The following is a 17,781-nucleotide window of genomic DNA, read 5'->3' on the forward strand; positions in this document are numbered from 1 at the left end:
CTGAAGCAGTCTTAAATGAAGCAGATGCCTCCTGTAGTGTGTATTTGGTCCTGTCTCCTTTTTTTCCTTCTCTTTCACCTCATCCCCAGCAGCTCACATGGCTGCCCCTCCCTGAGCCAGGTTTCTGTCTCATTTTCACTTTTATATTGTGGGGTCTTTATCTTACAGCACAGTAAAGTTCCTTTAGGTGGCTTGAGGCATTATATTAAAAACCAGACTAGTCAAATGAGTAAAACTGCACAGATTTACAATATTACAGATTATTACTCAATTAATAAGCGAGTAAAATTAGCAGTGGTATACCAAAACATACTCATTGTTTCCATTTACATGGCTTCTGCCAGTAATTTCCATCCACTTCAGGTATGAGGATTTGAAGCAGATTGATTAATGCAGAAGTGCACTGGTTTCCAAAGTGTTCTCACCCCAGAGAATCAAATACTACCCTTCTGTCACACTGCAGGCACGGCAGGCTTCGAAGCAGCAGCCGTGACAATATGGGGTAATTGTCAATATTGGATATGGGGATCGGAGGGTTAGTGGAGGAGTAAGTCAGCTTGTTTGCAGTTCCGCTCCCCGTCTTGGAGCTCTGTGTCTTCGCTTATTTGTTCTGTTTTTGCTTGGTTTTCACTTTCATTGTCTCTCGCTGGTTGGATTTATTCACCAAGCAACTTGATTAAGTTTGAGTTCAGCGGGTTGAGGCTTCACAATAACGTGTATGTTATTGTGCATTTTGGAAAATGTAACTTTCCGAGTGGTTTTAAGTGTGAATCGAACACAGAGCTCATATGTGTTACGAGGGATTGAGTTTGCTGCACAGCAGATTATGTACTCTATGTATTTATGTTGAGTGTTATACAGAGAATGTTATTTTTAGGATATGCCGGCATGGTGGGAATAATGAAATGCAAGAGGAGACCTGTGGGAACATGAGGGCTGAATGCCAAGCTTTGAAATCAGAGAGGGGAAGTTTCAAAGAGTTTTTTATTGTGCTCTGTACATATTATTTGATTTGATGTATTGATCTGTAGACATAAAGGAGTTGCTTGGTGAGCTGATGGCTTGGAGGATGATGAAAAATGATTTTCTGTCTCTATTTGCAACTTCACACTTCTCTGATTTTCTTATAACAGTGATGGACTTGACCGGCATTAGCTGGGGGATTGTTGGCCAGAGTCTGTGACTGTCTTTGGATCCAGTCTGAGAAATCTGGGAGTGACAGTCCAGTGAGCTGTTACGATATAGAGCTCCCCCCCAACACACACACACACACACACACACACACACACACACACACACACACACACACACACACACACACACACACACACACACACAAATCTTGACTTGAATGTCTTTATTGCATCTTTTACTCTTATTATGTTAATGAAACATCACCAAAGGAGGCAGAGTTTTGTTTTTTGAACATTTGTGTTGAAACCTTTTCAAGGTTTTTGGGGAAATCTCTGGAGTGGAGCAGAGAAGAATGTTAAGAAAAATATTACCCTGGCAGTGAAGGTCATACATGTTAAACAATTTTTGATGGATTATAAAAAAAGAAAAGAAAAAAGTATTACTCTAACGAATCTGCACTGATAAGTCAGTTTAAAAAAAATCCAGTCTTGCTGTTGGGTGCACCTCATACGGCCATAAAAGTGTCATCACAGTGCAGCTCAACTTTAACCTGTAGGTGTCGGTAACGTGAGAATTTGCCATAAAACACTGCTGTGTGCTCAGAACTACCTGCAGAAACATTTTCATTAAATATTCTGCTAACTGGACCCTGCAGCTGTATCCATTTACAGGTACTAACCACAGTATTTAAAAAGAACACACACACTAGGAAAAAAAACCCTGACAATCCCACAAATCTGAATATCCTTACATGCTCAAACATAGCAGTTTCTATATTTAGCATGCTAACTTGGTAACAATCTTTTCCCTCCGGGGTGTCTCTTAAACTGATCCACTGCTTTGTAAGCAGGAGACTTCAAAGGGAGCTGTGCCTTCCTGCACAGCAGCATGTTTAGCTTTGGTCATTCCTCATGCTGCTGGAGTAAAAATGGGCAGCCCTGTGCAGGATTCTGAATCGGAAAGTCACAGGATGAAAAAAAGAAGGAAGGGAAATAGAAGTTTATCCCTTGTGCACTATTGTACTGCAGGGTGTCACTGAGATACCTGGCTTCAGATGTTAGTTTGCATTTGTCTCTGCTTATTTTTGTCTTTTGTCTTTTGTCTTTCAGACTTCTGGAAATTCACTGAAAGACTGAGAAACAATAAATATGAAGAACACCAAAAAGAAAACCAAAGTGAAACATGAAATAGATTTTAAAGGAAATGCCAAGATAGAGGGAACATTGCTAATAAAGCGAAATAATATCCACGTGTGTTGAGTATAAGATCATTAGGTAAATATTAGAAAATGATAATAGGTTTCTTTAATTAAGGAAAAGTCATTGAAGCACAAATATGAAAACAATAAATTGTGGAGGAGAATTAAGAAAATAAGAGCACGTGTGAAGATTTGTTTGCTTTCACTGCCGACACTGCTGGCTTACTGTTATGCTTGATGTGCAGTAAATGTGGAAAGATGTTCCAAGAACAGCGAGCTATCTCTGTGTTTACAGGCCTGAACTTCTATGTAATACTAAAATGTGCTCAGTTTAATATGAGTCATTTGCACAAGTACAGCTACTCACAACGACCTGCACAGCTTTACAGCCACCATGTTTCAGAGCGGGCTTACACATCATATTAGATTTAATTCCCCTGTTTCTCTGCCTGTCATCCTAGCACCTCCGTAGCATAGTGATTAAAATATTTGTGCAACACACAAAAGACTCCCAAGACTGTGAGGAAACATGAACTGAGAGACTTACATCAGTCTTGTGTGAAATCCGGCGGATTTCTTGTGTGAAATCGATCGCCTAAGCAACTAAGAGAAGTTTTCTTACTTTTTACCATAAATGCAAGAAAACATTGTGTTATTGTAATGTTACTGTTACTGTTATTGTAACGGGCGACCTTGGTCCAAGGGTTGGGAAGCTCATCTCGTAACCGAAAGGTTGCCGGTTTGATCCCCAGCTCCTTGGGCAAGACACTTCACCTACCGCCTACTGGTGATGGCCAGAGGGGCCGATGGTGCGATATACCTCATATATGAATACAGAACTTTGGTTAAAAATAATTCTATTCATAGTAAAAGCTGCTGACCTCTGACCTCTGCCTTGGACATAGCCACTTATAGGAGTGTGATGTTAAAGTCAAGACCTTCGTACAACAACGTCTTCAAATAAGTTGGTCCTGACATTCAATATGTTTCCTTCAAAACTTTGAAAAGGTGAGACTGATAACTGTTAAGACACTGGTTCAAAAGTGCTCAAAAACGTTCAAGAAATAAAGTAAAAAAGAAAAAGAAAAAAGAGTGCTCAACGGTAAAAATGTAATTCACCTTTGTGTACTTAAAAAGCGCCACAGTTCACTTTCGCTGAATATTAACAAGCGCTATGATGACCTTATAGAGTCCAGACATGGGTCACATGCTCTGTAGCAAAAACAATGACATATGTGACCATACGCGGAAGATGGAACAACAAGCGGGGAAGGTCAAAGGTCATAGTTAAGAAACAACAGGGAGAGTGTAGAAATGAATTTATTCTAATCGTGTTCTTGTTTGGTTTTCTTTACAGTCAATGTCGGGATGATGAGAGGACTGTCAGGTGAGAATATCCATCCATTTATCCGAGCATCTATTCATGCATCAGTAAGAAGGACAGTAACAGTTGGGTCAGCAAAAACAGTTCAAATGAGACATATTGAATGTGATGGTTCAGCTGATGACAGAACATGAGACAGCTCATAAACGATACATGAACACAAACCAAACAAGCATGAGCGTCCATCTTTACCATGCTTCATCTCAGTTATTGTTCAGTTTTTCCAAAGTCACGCACACAAAACAGGACTTTTGTCTTCTGCTGTCTTTCCTCTCAGCTTCCGACAGTTTCAGCACAGAGCCCACTCCCCCGCGGGTGAGGAAAGTCTGCAACGAGTCCCGTCTGCAGTGGGAGGTGGAGGTCTGTGGAGAGGGATTCAAGGAGGACATGACTCACATAGATCCACAGAACTGGTGTAACCTCACACACTTCATCAGGTACCACCGCATTTGAAGACTGACGCTGATAGGCTGTTAGCAGGTTGCAGGCGAAGTCAGTTCACAGTGAGAGCAACAAACAAATGGAACAGAGATATCTGTAGCCCCAATTTTATTCTTTATAAAAGTAGATTAAGACTAAATAAATTAACTTTAACACATTTAAAGTCTTCAAATATAGAAACTTTATACTTACAGTTGGACCACACAGTAAGGGGTCAGAATTTATAAAAAAGATCATAATGTTTTATTTAATCACAAAACCCAAACTCATCAGGAAAATGTTTACTGAAGTCATAAATCAAGTGAGCAGAAGCATTATTTTCTCGTAGATTTCTTTACAGCTCGACTTCTTTTATTTTTCCAGTAGCACAAGTCGCCCCCTGCTGGCTACTAAAAACATGCCTATGCTGTGACACAATGAAGGACTCCTGTCGAAAAAGGGAAACTACTGATAAGCCTAGCGGGAATAAAATCTGAGGCTGGCAACGAAAACAAAGTTGTGTATATGCTGTGCGAGGAGCATTGGATGATGTTAAGCTGATTTAATACAAAACTGCCATTAAATTGTAGAAACAAGCAAAGAAAAAAGTAAAGGGTCACAAGTGTATAAAGTACATCAAAAACCATCTGCAAGGGATCTAAAAAGCTCTACTGTTGTTTTATTTATGTAACATAAATTAGACGGGCCGCAGCCGTCATCGCTGAGGTAAAGAAACGTCTGTGCCGCATCCGTCCAGCTAGTAATGACCTACAGTTTAGTGTGGTTACAGGAAAAAAACGATCAGAGCCTGCAAAGACTGGAGGATATAAAAGAAGGAATTATGGACCCTTTTGCTTGAAGACCTGCAAGCAAGTGAGAGGGAGCTGCAATATTTGTGTCAAACTATATCAATCAACCTGTAATCAGTGAGTTGATGGTGGTAATGCTGGGTATCTGTGCACGTTTAATGTCTGCCAGTATTTCTTCAGCATTCTGCATAGTCGTGCACTTATGTGCATCAAGTATCTCAGGCATTAATTTTGACACACACAGTATTTGTGTGTGTTTGACACACACAAGTTCAGTTTTAATCGCAGGTTAAGGAATTTATCGCAGCTGGATCTGTTTTTGTAGAATCCCCAAATGGCTCATCCTAAGCACTTGTTCTCCTCCCATATGTTCCCAAGGAGATTCAGCCCTGCACCTGTTTGCCTGCCTCTTATATAATTGATTGCCTCTCTATAAATTTGTGCTTTTTATTATAGATTTGTTTGTTAATTATCATTTCTCTTAACAGAGGAAAGATTTCCTCTTTTTAAAGACTGAGGTCATAAATTCTTCCCGCTCGCCTAAAACGAAGTGGTGATCTTGAGAATAGTGGACACTCTCTGCTACGGACGCACATCTTTGGAGTAAATGAAAGTGTCGCCTTACATTAGCGCAACCTTAATTTGACAATGACAAAATAGCACATGTGCTCTCCGGAAAGCGCACTGGAAGCTGCTTTTACAAGGTATGCCAGAGGATATTTGTCATTTTGCACAAAGCAGCTGCTAATGATAAAATACATCTGGACACCAAAAAGCCACCCACATTTTAAAGCTTTTATCTTTATCATTCCTCTTTTTCTCCACTATTGTTCTCTTCCTGTCAGAGTGCTGTATACTTGTAATTTCAGTTGGTGAGCTGTTAGCTGTGCATTGATGCCAATTTCCAAAAAAAACCCCAAAACACTCAGACAGATAGACTGTAATCCATCTCGGCCTTCTGCAGCTGGTTGAATGTCTGTGGGTTGGAGAGCCGTTGGAGGCATGCCTCCAAAGCTGGAGCTGGGTTTTTTTTGGTGTTTTTTTTAAAAAAAAGAAAAAGTCCTGACCACCCGTCTGCATCTGTCTTTATCCAGCTTTTCCATCTCATTCCTTTCTCTGACCTTTGACCTCTTGCAGTCTTTGCCCCCCTCCCTTTACAACAACTGCAGAGGCTGAAGGCGCAGGAGTCAGCTATAAGACCGGTATCTTGCATAATAACACACACACACCGGAGTCTAAATAATGGTCTGAGTCACTGATATGAGGCAAGATTTCTGGGAATAAGGGCCACCACCTTCACCAACTGGTCATATCCTGTGTTTTCCATTTTAAATCGTTTTCTCTCTGTTTTTCTTGGAAGACTTGTCAGAGCTTCATGGTGATTTTCCTGAAGCAAAATATATTTGTGTTGTTGGCTGCAGAGTCCTGATTAACAAATCAGGATGGCTTTGTCAAATTGTGCTCCGTTGAAGACTTTTTCTTTTTTCATGTTGAAGATTGGACATAGAAATTAATTTAAAAAGCAACTTAACTTAAATTCAAATTGGCTGTACAAGTAGCTTGTAGACAGTTGTGAAAGAAGCCTCCCACAAAGACTTATAACTGGATTCTTCAGTCCCTCAGTCAGACAGTTTTGGCTTTTTCTTTTGGATTTCCTTCACATTATTGTTCAGCTTCACTACTGCGGCTCTCATGAACTGCTCAGCACCAGTTAACAGACTGACAAAACATTACTGCTGATGTTCTTAATACAAATGTGGTCATTAGTAGCTAAAGAACCAAAACCAACAAACCAACGCTGTATTTAATTTCATTTTATTTAGAACTTAGAAACTGTGGATTTACTGGTTTAACAAGAGAAACATTTTAAATTAATAATTTGCTCACAGTGGGGATAGAGTGCTGCTGACATAACCTGAGGACATAGCCAGGCGGTGACTTCAATGATCTCCTCATTCCCACTGATACAGCCTCTGTAGAGAAAACAGAGTCTAGGCCCAGTTAAACAACTCCTGAACGAACCCCGGGGGTTTATGAGACTCTTCCTGAGTTTCTTAAGGCTCTGGATGTCGTGGGGCTGACTTGGTCGCACCATCTTACAGAAGTTGTGGGTGGTGCCTCTGGACTGGTAGACTTGGGTGGTGGTTCTAGAAGATAATATGTAGAGTGTGTTGTAACTTCAGGGAGACCCAAACACTGGACCAGTTCTGTTTTGTGTGTTGCAGATGATCTAGTTCTTTTTAAACTGTAGCAAGAACTTGGTTTGAAATCCCAGCTATAACTCTCAGTCACTATTTTTTGATGGGTGTTGGACTCTATCAGGCTGCCCTTTGTCATTTTGTTCAACTTTTATGGACAGAATTTCTAGGTGCAGCTGAGGCGTTGAGGATCTGTTCTCTTCTTTTTTACAATGAGGTGGTTTGTTGCTCACTTGGTGTTGGGAATGAGTTGCTGCACCAGGTAGAGGAGTTTAAGTATCTCGAGGTTTTGTTTACAAGTGAGTGAATAAGGGAGATAATAGGAATAGTAAAGCCTCTGCAGTAATGTGCATGTTGTGTCTGTTGTTGTGAAGAGAAGGTTGATCTACACCCTACCCTCACTCACAGTCACAAGCTGTGGGTGGTGACCAAAAGAAGGAGACTGTGGATGCAAGCAGCTGAAATTAGATTCCTGTGATGGGCTCGTCCTTAGAGACATGGGGAGGAGCTTGATCATTCATGCTGCTACTCCTCCACACAATGAAGAGCCAGCTGAGGTGCTTCGGGCATCTGTCCAGGATGGCTCCTAGATAAGATGTTTCTACCATGTCGTACTGGCAGGAGTCCTAGTGCATACCCAGGACAACAAAGCTGCTTGATTTGGTGTCTCCCTGGATGAGCTGGAGAAAGTGGCTGGGAATAGGGAGTCTAGGGGTCTCTGCTTAGGCTGCCGACCCCCGACCCCGAACCCACATAAATGGCAGGAAATGGATGAATCAAAATAATCATTTGCATCTAAATCCATTAAATTAAAGTTATAATGGTGAGTCAAGCTAACAGCTCCCCTGGCTCAGTGTCAAAACCCTCTGACCGGTTTCACAATGAAAACTCCTGACTGTAAACCAGACACAATACGACACGGGCTGGAAACGAGCCAAATTCATTATTTAAAGGCTATAATTAGCTTGTGTGTTTTGATCAGGTAAGTTGTCTCTGAATAAAAAAAGCTTAAATAGTGTTTTTTTAGCAGATCCTTTCAAGTGCTATTTTAAATCTGAAGTGCAGGATGGGTGGCGTAATGTCTGGTTTCTTCTTATTTTGCTCACCCGTTGCTGTTCCAGTCGTGCTCACTTAAACTGAAGGATGTAGAAATTGATTTTTTTAAGAGTCGAAGTCACTTTAATCCTAAATCTGATCTGCCAGTGATGTCTGACATATAAGAGTGATAGAGAGATGAAACCACTTTGCCTTATTTTGCCTTTCCATAATCTTTTCCTGTGTGAGTCCATATTTTACGAGACGATTCATTTGTGTACGGCAGTTCATTTACATGACAGTGAAGGATAAAATGACTTTCTCAGCAGCAGTGTACTTTGGAGCCTGGAAGTAGGCGATAAGAATGAGAGAGAAAGCGAGAGAGGGAGAGAGGGACGACACGAGCGGAGCCAGAAAGTGGTGAGAGGGATCGAGCTCGGAGAGCGAGCGGCCTCATGTTTAAACAAGCGGTGACCCCTGCAGAGCTTCCTCCATTTGACAAATGAGCCGTGCCTCTCTGCAGTGATTGCTGCTGGCCACTCACTCAGCCAGCACAACTGTTATTGTTTGGATAGACCACTGAGAGGCTGTGTGTACTGTGCGTGCATTTATGCACTTCAATCATTTACTTCTAATAACATATTAATTTTCTGCCCCGAGCAGTTTACGGCTCCGGGAGAATCCGTACTGTAAGACTTAATGTTGTGCACACAGGAACAGCGGTGATGGTCTGGACCTCTAATAATGAATTCACCGTTGTGTTTGGTCTTTGTGTGGAACAGATGCTGCTCTAAAGTCATCAGAGGTTTTCTTTTTTTCCGGGCTGCTACTAATGATAAGCGATAGACCGTTTAGATGAGGAAACCTTATTCTAAGTGGGTTATATTGTCATAACACACCACTGATACCAACAGCTGTGAGCCTTCTGGAGAGTGAAGAGAGAGGACTGGGAACGGTTAAACTCATTTGAAGTCCATGAAAAGGTGAAGCTGTTTAAATATTGTTACATCGTTTCTCCCCTTTGACCAAAGAAGCTCTCAAGTTGCAAAATGTAAGTCTAAGTCAAATGTCAAGTTGTGTTAAGACAGAAACAAAACACATTTTCTAACATCTGCCATGAATTTGACAGGTGGAAAAGTGTCAGCTGTGCACTTCAAAGGCAGCTCTTTGTTGACTCTTTATTAAGGTTTTGGTGGGGGTGGAGGTAGTAGTAGCTCATCTCCACCTCTCTGTGGTAAGGCAGCGTGGACAAAGAGCAACAGCCTTTCCTGCACCTTGTTAAGCTGAAAAGGGTGTTTTTATGTGTAGGTGGTGGAGTACACTTCTTTTCGTTCAAACATGAATAATGTAACTGTCATATTTCTATGATTTGCCTTTCCCTCTTTTCTCCTGATTTAAAAACATCTGAATGAAGAAAATGAACAAGCCTGTCGTTTCACTGAGACTTTAAGTTCTTGCTTAATTTAATAGCTACCTTGTCACTCTTGTGAAATCACCAAAGAACTACAACTATTCACCACTCAGCAGTAAAAATTTAATTTTTTTTTTTTTACAAATGTTGAAACAGCATTGCATTAGATGTTTGCACAACACAATGTCCAAGTATGGATCAGTCACCTGTCTTTAATAACAGTCTTTGGATCCTTCGCAGTGCATAAATAACAAAATAGGTTCTTGATTAAGTTTTAATTGCGGTCGTTGTAGCTGTGTATTATTAACTCTATTGAAAGTAAATGCTTCAACTACCTCTTGGTTTGATAGAAAAGTATTCTTCAAGACATTGGCCAGAAGGTTATAATAAGACCTTTCATATTATCAAAATGGCTCTGGAAAAAAAAATCAAACATTAATTTCCTAAAGATGTCCTTTCCATATATTACATGTATTTGACCATATAAATGGTGAAGGTCAACTTTCTTTGTCTGGTGAGCTATTGTTAATCAGAGGAGTCATCCTTCATGGAGCCAGAGGAATAAAGAATTCATATTAGGGGTTTTCTTTGGAAAAAGGAAATGCCTCATTATAAAATCCCAGTCTTTGGAAGAAAAAAAAGTTATTACACAAATAGTTAACGGCAATATTTTAAGAGTTTTCTTATGCTCCAAATATGTGTGTGAAGTGCAGCGAGGTAAAAAGTACAAAAAAACAATTTCTTACTTTTGTTCATGTTTGTCACATTTAAATGTTTCAGATAATCAAATAACTTTTACTGTCCGTCATAGATAACCTGAGTAAATGCAAGGCGCTGTTTTTAAATGATGATTTCATTTAAGGAAAAAACACAACAAAAAACTACCCAAACCTACATGATGCTGTGTCAAAACACCTGAATCTTTCACATCACTGTGGAGGAATTTTGGCCAAATCTTCACTGGAGATTTATTTTAATTTAGCCACACTGAACAGCCTCTTTAAGGTGATGTCAAAGTATCTCAGTTTGATTTAAGTACCGGTACAGACTTTCACTGGACCACTCTAAAGCCTGGTTGATTTGGTTTTTTTTAATCACTCTGAGGTGGACTTTATTATTTTATAGTTGATTGAAATCTGTTAATTAGAGTCCTTTGATAACTTGCTGGTGTGTTTTTTATCATTATCCTGCTGCATAAGCCAAGTGTGCTTGAGCTTCATGGCACAAACTAATAGTCGGACATTCTCCTTCAGGCAGAGAGCAGAATTCACGGTTCCATCAATTACAGTAAGTCAACCAGGTCCTGAAGCAGCACAGAAGCCTCAGACCATCACGCTACTGCCACCGTGTTCGACTGTTATTATGATGTTCCTTTTCTGAAATGCTTTTAGTTTTACTCCAGATTTAACTGGAGTCAAAACTTCCAAAAAGTTGAACTTAAGTCTCATCAGTCCACACAATATTTCCCCCAACATCTTGAGGAATCATCAAGATGTTTTTTTCAAATGTGAGACGAGCGTTTGGGTTCTTTTTGGTGAGCAGTGTTTTTTCTCCTTGATGCCATTTGTGCCCAGTCTCTTCCTTACTGTTGTATAATTCTGACTCTGAGGAAAGTGAGGCTTGCAGTTCTTTCGATGTTGTTCTGGGTTTTTTGTGCCCTCCTGGATGAGTTGAAGTAATTTTATTAGGTTAGTAGGTTCACCATCGTTCCGGGTATTCTCCATTGGTGGATAATTTCTCTCACTGTGGCTCACTAAAGTCCCAAAACCTTAAAATTGGCTTTGTAACCTTTTCCAGACTGATAGACTTTGTTTCCCAGCTGTTTCTTTGGATGTCTTGTGAGATTTTTTTTTAGTTTTGAAGAGCTTTTAGCCTGCTTCAGTTTGTCACACAGGTTATTTTCAAGTGATTTCTTGATTCAGCAGGTCTGACAGTAATCAGGCCTGCGTGACAGTTGAACTCACCTTTCCCAAAAAAATCACACACCGTTGATCACACAGGGACAGGTGCTTTTGGATTGCTTTTTTCTATTTACTCAGGTTTTCTTTGACTAATATTAAAATGTATTTGATGATCTGAAACATGTAAGTGTGACAGAAATCTAAGCAACTGTATAAGCCCAGTAACTGGAAAGCTGTGTGACTCAAACTATGTTTATTGAAGAGTTTGCAGGTACTCTGCTGCACTTCTTGCTCACTTTGGACATTTAGAAGCTACAATAATTATTGCATTATTATGTAAGAGATACCTTTTATTTTGTCAAACAACTGGCAGCCTGTGTAGCTTTGGGGAGACTACCTGATGTTTTAAAAAGTAAGAGGAAGTAGTTAGCAGGAAATCTTAAAACTTACAATGGTTTAAAACTTACTGGAAGCTATTTTCCCCCACTTTCCTTGTCTTGAGTGTAATAATACACACTATTAAATATATTAAAAAACCCTGTAACAACATTTAGAAATGTGAATATGTGGAGTCTCCTTACTATTTAACAAATTACAAGCTATTGCCTTTCAGAGCTAAACGTTCAAATTGATTTATGGGCCTGGATTTTTCTCGGGGCTTAACAATATCTCAGGGAAAGAATTAGAATAACACAGTTAGTGAAGCTTTATGTCTCGGCATTAAAATACTCCAACTGGTACCAACTACCAGCAATTTTCAGTATCTGTCTGCAGTCTCAAAACTGTCATGTGGGTATACAACTATCTGTATCGTCACACGTGAGTGTGTTTGGTTATATTGTGTATTCACATTTATGTGTAGTCATCTCCATGGTTATGCAATCATTGGGACATCAGCTGTGAATCAGATCAAACTATTTTTTTCTACCCTCGTAACCGATGATCCCATGTGGATGAGAGTTTAAAAACATGTTGCTGTGCGTTACATCTGGGAACAGTTTCAAAAGTCTGCTGTTCCCTACGGTTTCAGTCTGCATTTTGATCACTTCTGTCTAATAGCTCTTGTACTCTCTGCCTTTGTGTTTTCTCCAATCATCAAAGCCTTTTCTCTGCCATCACGTTCTCAGGTTCTTCTGCCAGTGGCGTAAAACACATTTTATTTTAAAAGCATCAGTTTCGTAAGCCTTAATGACTCCCAGTATCTTACCACAATCAATCTAATCACAATAACTGCATCTGCAGATATTTCTAAAGAGTTAGTAACTTTCAAACATAACATATGAGCTTATGGCCCTCCAATAATATACTGCTGCTGAGTTCAGATTTGACAGGGCACTCGTCTTATCTGACATGTGGTGCCTTCTTGCCCTGCTTGCAGCGCACTATATGCATCTATACACAGTGTAAACACACAGGCAGCAGGGCTTATTTGATTTGTGGCACTTAAGCAAAGGGCATTCAGAAAACAATGGCTGCAGCTTGACGTCAGAACCGAACTTATATGTGCTATAAACAGGGCAGCAGGGTGAAGCGGTCTAAATGTTAGATAGCACATTAATGAGCCCTTGTTCCTGCTCTTGGCTGTTGTCCTGTGGCAGGCTGGTAAATCTGTGTAGCAGTTTGACATAATGTTGCTGATGTTACCTTGTATTTCAGAGATTTACTGTCAGCACTAATGTTCATGTGTTTCGGTTTTTGTCAGTGGACTTTCAATGTTCTCAAATCACATGCACTCGCACTCACACACGCACATGCACTACTAAGCATTCATTGGACACTACGTGACTACATGATTCCACAGGAACTATGAGGGTAAGCAGCAGCCAGTCGGTGCTAATCAAATACACTTGATTCGGTGATCATTAGCAAGTGTGAGCACCTCTATGAGAGCAGATGTTTTGGCAATGGTGCAATCTTCCCAGGACTGAGTGTTTCAACAAATTCACCCAAAGGTCAGACTGTGCAATGTTCAGAGATATTGCAAAAAACCCAAGAGCTACAATTCAGACTGCAGTCCTCTGCATATTAAATGTTAAAGTTCATGACAGCACAACCAGAAAAAGACTGAACAAAGTATGGCTTATTTGTAAAGGGTGCCAGGAGTCCCTCTAAAGAGACCATGGCAGCACAGCTTAGGTTTGCAAAGCTGTATTTGAACAAACTACAAGACTTCTGGAAGAATGTTCTTTGGACAGACAAAACCAAAGTGGAGATGTTTGACTATAATGCCCAACATCACAGTCGGTGAACACCAAGCTGAAGACACATTAGCACAAACACCTCATACCGACTGTCAGCACGGTGGAGAACTCTTACTTCATTTTCTTTCTGCTAAAGGTGGCTCTACAAACTACTTTGTCATGGCTGCGATGAGTTTTTCACAAGACTGCACATCAAGAAAAAGAAAGCTCAGCTGCCTCGCAACTTTAAACATACATGCAGTGTAGAGTATATATTCACTTTGGTGGCCTCAGAAAATCAGATGAAAAACAAAAACTTGTCCTCAAATCATCAAGATTCTGATTCTATATTAAAACCACAATTAAGCACGAGCTTAATATAGTGGGTAACTGGCAGTGCAGTTTCGTCATTAGGATCGCTGATGACCTGTGCAGTTATTTCAAATGATTCCCCAGGCTATATAAGTCCCACGCTAATATTGCATAAGATGCCATAATTAATGCATTATACAGTTTAAAAATAAATCTGAACAAAGCAGAAGTGGTGCCAAAACGACAGAACAAAGTTTTTTGGAAAATAATTATAAAAGTGACATCAATTAGGAAGCAAAAATATGAAACTGTTCGCAGTACTGCTGTAGCTAATGACATGACAGCTCACAGTTGCTAGTATAGTATTTTGAGAAGCGACTGCAACAATAGTGCTTGGTTCATGAACCATTGCACAGTCTTTTTTACCAGCCAGTCTGTAAGTTTTAATAACATAGAGTGTCAGATCCACATCATCGAAACATGACAAATCAGTTTCGGATCAGCAGGGAGCGTGGGAATACTGTCGCTCGGTTTAATGTTCACCTGCTGAGGATAGGAGCAGCTCTCAGTGTGTCATGAGAAAAGAAGCTGGACCTCTTTGATAGAGAATGCAGGACGGAGAACGAGGGATTAGAAATGGCTCAATGTATTCGTCAAAGCAGAGCTCTGAGTTTTTAAAAAGCTCCTGGTGAAATAGAGAAGGTAGTGGGCCAGAAAGAGCAGCGTGTACCCAATCACTATGATGGATTACATACCAAATTGCTGATGCTAAGGTTATTACTAGCTAAACCACAGAAGGGTTTAAATGCCGGTGCGCTCCTAAGAGTAACAGCAGTAGAATAAGTAATGTACTTCTGAGCTATGATAGGAAGGAGGGAGGCCATCTGTGTTATGTATTTTAATATTTTCATGCTTATAACTAAGAGTCATGACTTTCTCCTCCTCTTTTACATTTCCTTCTCCTGTCTTTCTCCTCAGTGAGTACCACCTCTTCACCCTCTGCACAGAGACAAAGTCCCAGATCGTCGACTGCTACTGGCCCAATCCGCTGGTGGAGCGCTACATCATCCACATACACAAGCACTTTTTTTCCAACTGCACCATAGACCAGCCGGTGTGGTTGGATCCCCCGGACGACACCCTCACCATCCTCATCCTCATCCCCGTTTTCCTCACCTTGGCCATGATTGGCCTGGTGGTCTGGTGCAGCAAGCGGAGTGACATCCTGGCTTAGGTCACGACTATGGAAGAGATGGGAGTAATGGACTGAATTTAACGTCCCAGTCTCTTCACTAAGTAAATACTGTACACAACGCAGGAGCGCACAGAGGACTGTTTCTGTTGGCCAAATTATCCTGTAAGTGGCACTGCAAACCACCTCAACTTGTTGTAGAAATGAAGGAACCAATGGTAGAGCAAAGTAGTGTTTTCTTTAATATTTTTGTATATTATATGTACTTTTCCCACATTTTGGCTCGTCTATTATTCAACTGTTCAATGTTGAATGTGTCCATATCGAGTAGAAGCTGAAGGGGATGCGTTTTATTGCTTTCTTCCAGAGAACGATAATACCGCTCTCATGTCTGCGTGGTGAGTACAGGTGGATGCTGGTTACCTTAGTGTAGCTCAAACATGGATGAAAACAAAATCCAGTGATTAATACATAACACCATATCATTCAGTTAAACCTAATAAAACCACAACTTTGACACTGGAGTTTGCCTGGATTAAGGAAGTGTGTGAGGTAGTGAGTGATGCATGGCCTTGTACGTAGAGTTCTTGTGCGGATCCGTGTGGAGTGTTTCCTGTATTTATGCTAAGCTAACCAGTAGATGGCTGTAACTTTTTTATTCTAAGACAACACATCTGATTCTTGACAAGAACGTAAATAAGCATTTCCCAAAAAGGTTGAACTGTTCCTCTGAGATGCAGAGGATTTTGTTTGTTTATTTGTCATGGGGTAATTTGACCAGCGGAAAAATGACCAAATCTTGGATGCATTCTTAAACCTCATGGATACAGACTTTTGATCTTGTTACAGCACTGTATCACTTTTGAAGGCCAAAGCACTCAACAAGCATCAAAGTCAGTGATTGACCTCTGAACTGGTGGGATGTACGACTCCCCAAGGACATTGCTGTTAAATATATTAACATGATACTGTGTGATTTGTTGGAAGAGGTAAAAAGGAAAAAGGCCAGACTGTCATTTCAAGAGATACAAAGTTTATGCTTGTTGATGACTATCTGAATGGACTTTAACCACTGGAAAGGATACACTGCCCAAAGAGAAGGTGACACTGTGGGACTTGAATTTCTTGTGTGTGTAGCTGAGCCCCAAAAGACTGTTTTAAAACAGTGTAACTTATCAGATACTGTTGACTAAAATACAGCTGTTATTCACAAACAGGGGTTCTCAAGCTATGGACTGACGCTGAGACCTCTTATTGTATAGTCATGCTCTCTGCCTGTGCTCTCTACTGTATGTGCATCTCCTCTCCATCGTTGCTCAACTCTGGTGAACATACACCCCGATGCGTCGAACTGAATTCTTTTCGATAGGGGTTTAATTTAATGTACCTGCTTCATCTGCCTATTTTTGGACAGTCCTCACCAGCCTCGAGTCAAACCGAGCAAAACGCTGCTTGTTTTATTTGTCTTTAAAGCGGCATCTCTTTGCCAGCACCTACACACTGTGTCTCACTGAAGCTGTTGTCTGTGGAAACAAGAACTTCCCTTCATTAAATTTCAAATTTCTCTTGAAAAAACTGGTTCATCATTTATTGTGTGATCTTTTTAAAAAACATTTGTGATGGAACAGGTGAACTTATGTTGCTTTCGGTTTATTGACTGCTAAAAAAGCCCGTCTTTGAAGTCTTTATTTCCTAAATATATGATGTGCAAAGTGTAGGCATAATTAATGATTTTAACACAACAAAACCCAGTGCAAACATTTAGGTCGATTTCTAAGAAGCCTCAGCCTCACGACTAAATCTTCCCTCTTTAGTTTGCCTCTAAATGTTTCTTTTAATTGACTGTTTTAACAATCTTTATCCCTTTACCTTCACACGCTCTCACTGTCAATGATCCCATGGTCCACATACATTTTCTCCTGTGAAATAAATCCATCTTTAGTTGCATCAGTCTGAGCAGAGGCTGCTCCGCTCGTCTGTGTGGCGCCAGATTCCAAATAAAACCTGCCTTCGTTATTTAATGCGTCTTTTTTAAATATATATTTGTGTCATCTATGATCTGAAAGGTGTCTGAATGTGTGTATGCAGTTTCAAATAATGAGCTCAGCATATGTACAAGTAATGGCTGTGAGTCCAAAGCTCAGGTTTCAGACTTTCTGACACAGCTTCTGGCAATTCTTTCTACTCTCTGCTCTGTAGGGTGACAGAGACAAATAATCTAAGTGAAAAAATAGTGTAGCTATAAGAAGACAACTGCCTGCTGATTATATCTACGCTCTCTGAGAAGCAGCCAATCAGAAGAAAATTGACTTTAAATGACTGGAGGATGAACTGAGAGGCTGCACCAAGGCACGCCATAAGAAAAATAAGGAGAATTTTGAACTGCGAATCATGCAATTTCATTAGAGTCCAAGAATCAAATTATTGAGCTGGAAATTAGGATAAAAGGAACACTTCAAGGTCAAAAATACAAACTCCAGTAAAAGTAGGAACTTTGGATGCTGTCCCAGTTTGATGTTCCTAATTTTGAACACACTGGTGTTTTAGTATGCAGCGAGCTGGAGTACAGACCACAGAAAAACTGACATGAATTCCCTAAGCTGCTGA

At 40.3% G+C, this 17,781-nt stretch overlaps 1 protein-coding gene across 1 annotated transcript in view; it reads left to right on the forward strand.

The window, feature by feature from the left end:
* The window catches only part of LOC308385615 (receptor activity-modifying protein 3), a 33,857-nt gene extending 17,074 nt beyond the window's left edge, over positions 1-16,783 (forward strand). Inside the window, exons 2-4 of the mRNA XM_080864645.1 lie at positions 3,690-3,719; positions 3,994-4,153; positions 14,961-16,783. Of these exons, the coding sequence (XP_080720771.1) occupies positions 3,690-3,719; positions 3,994-4,153; positions 14,961-15,216 (446 nt within the window). The 3' untranslated portion in view covers positions 15,217-16,783. The remainder of the gene's footprint in view (positions 1-3,689; positions 3,720-3,993; positions 4,154-14,960) is intronic.
* The last annotated feature ends 998 nt before the right edge of the window (positions 16,784-17,781 follow it).

Source organism: Rhamphochromis sp. 'chilingali' (genome assembly GCF_963969265.1).
Source record: "Rhamphochromis sp. 'chilingali' genome assembly, chromosome: 18".
Classification (NCBI taxonomy): domain Eukaryota; kingdom Metazoa; phylum Chordata; class Actinopteri; order Cichliformes; family Cichlidae; genus Rhamphochromis; species Rhamphochromis sp. 'chilingali'.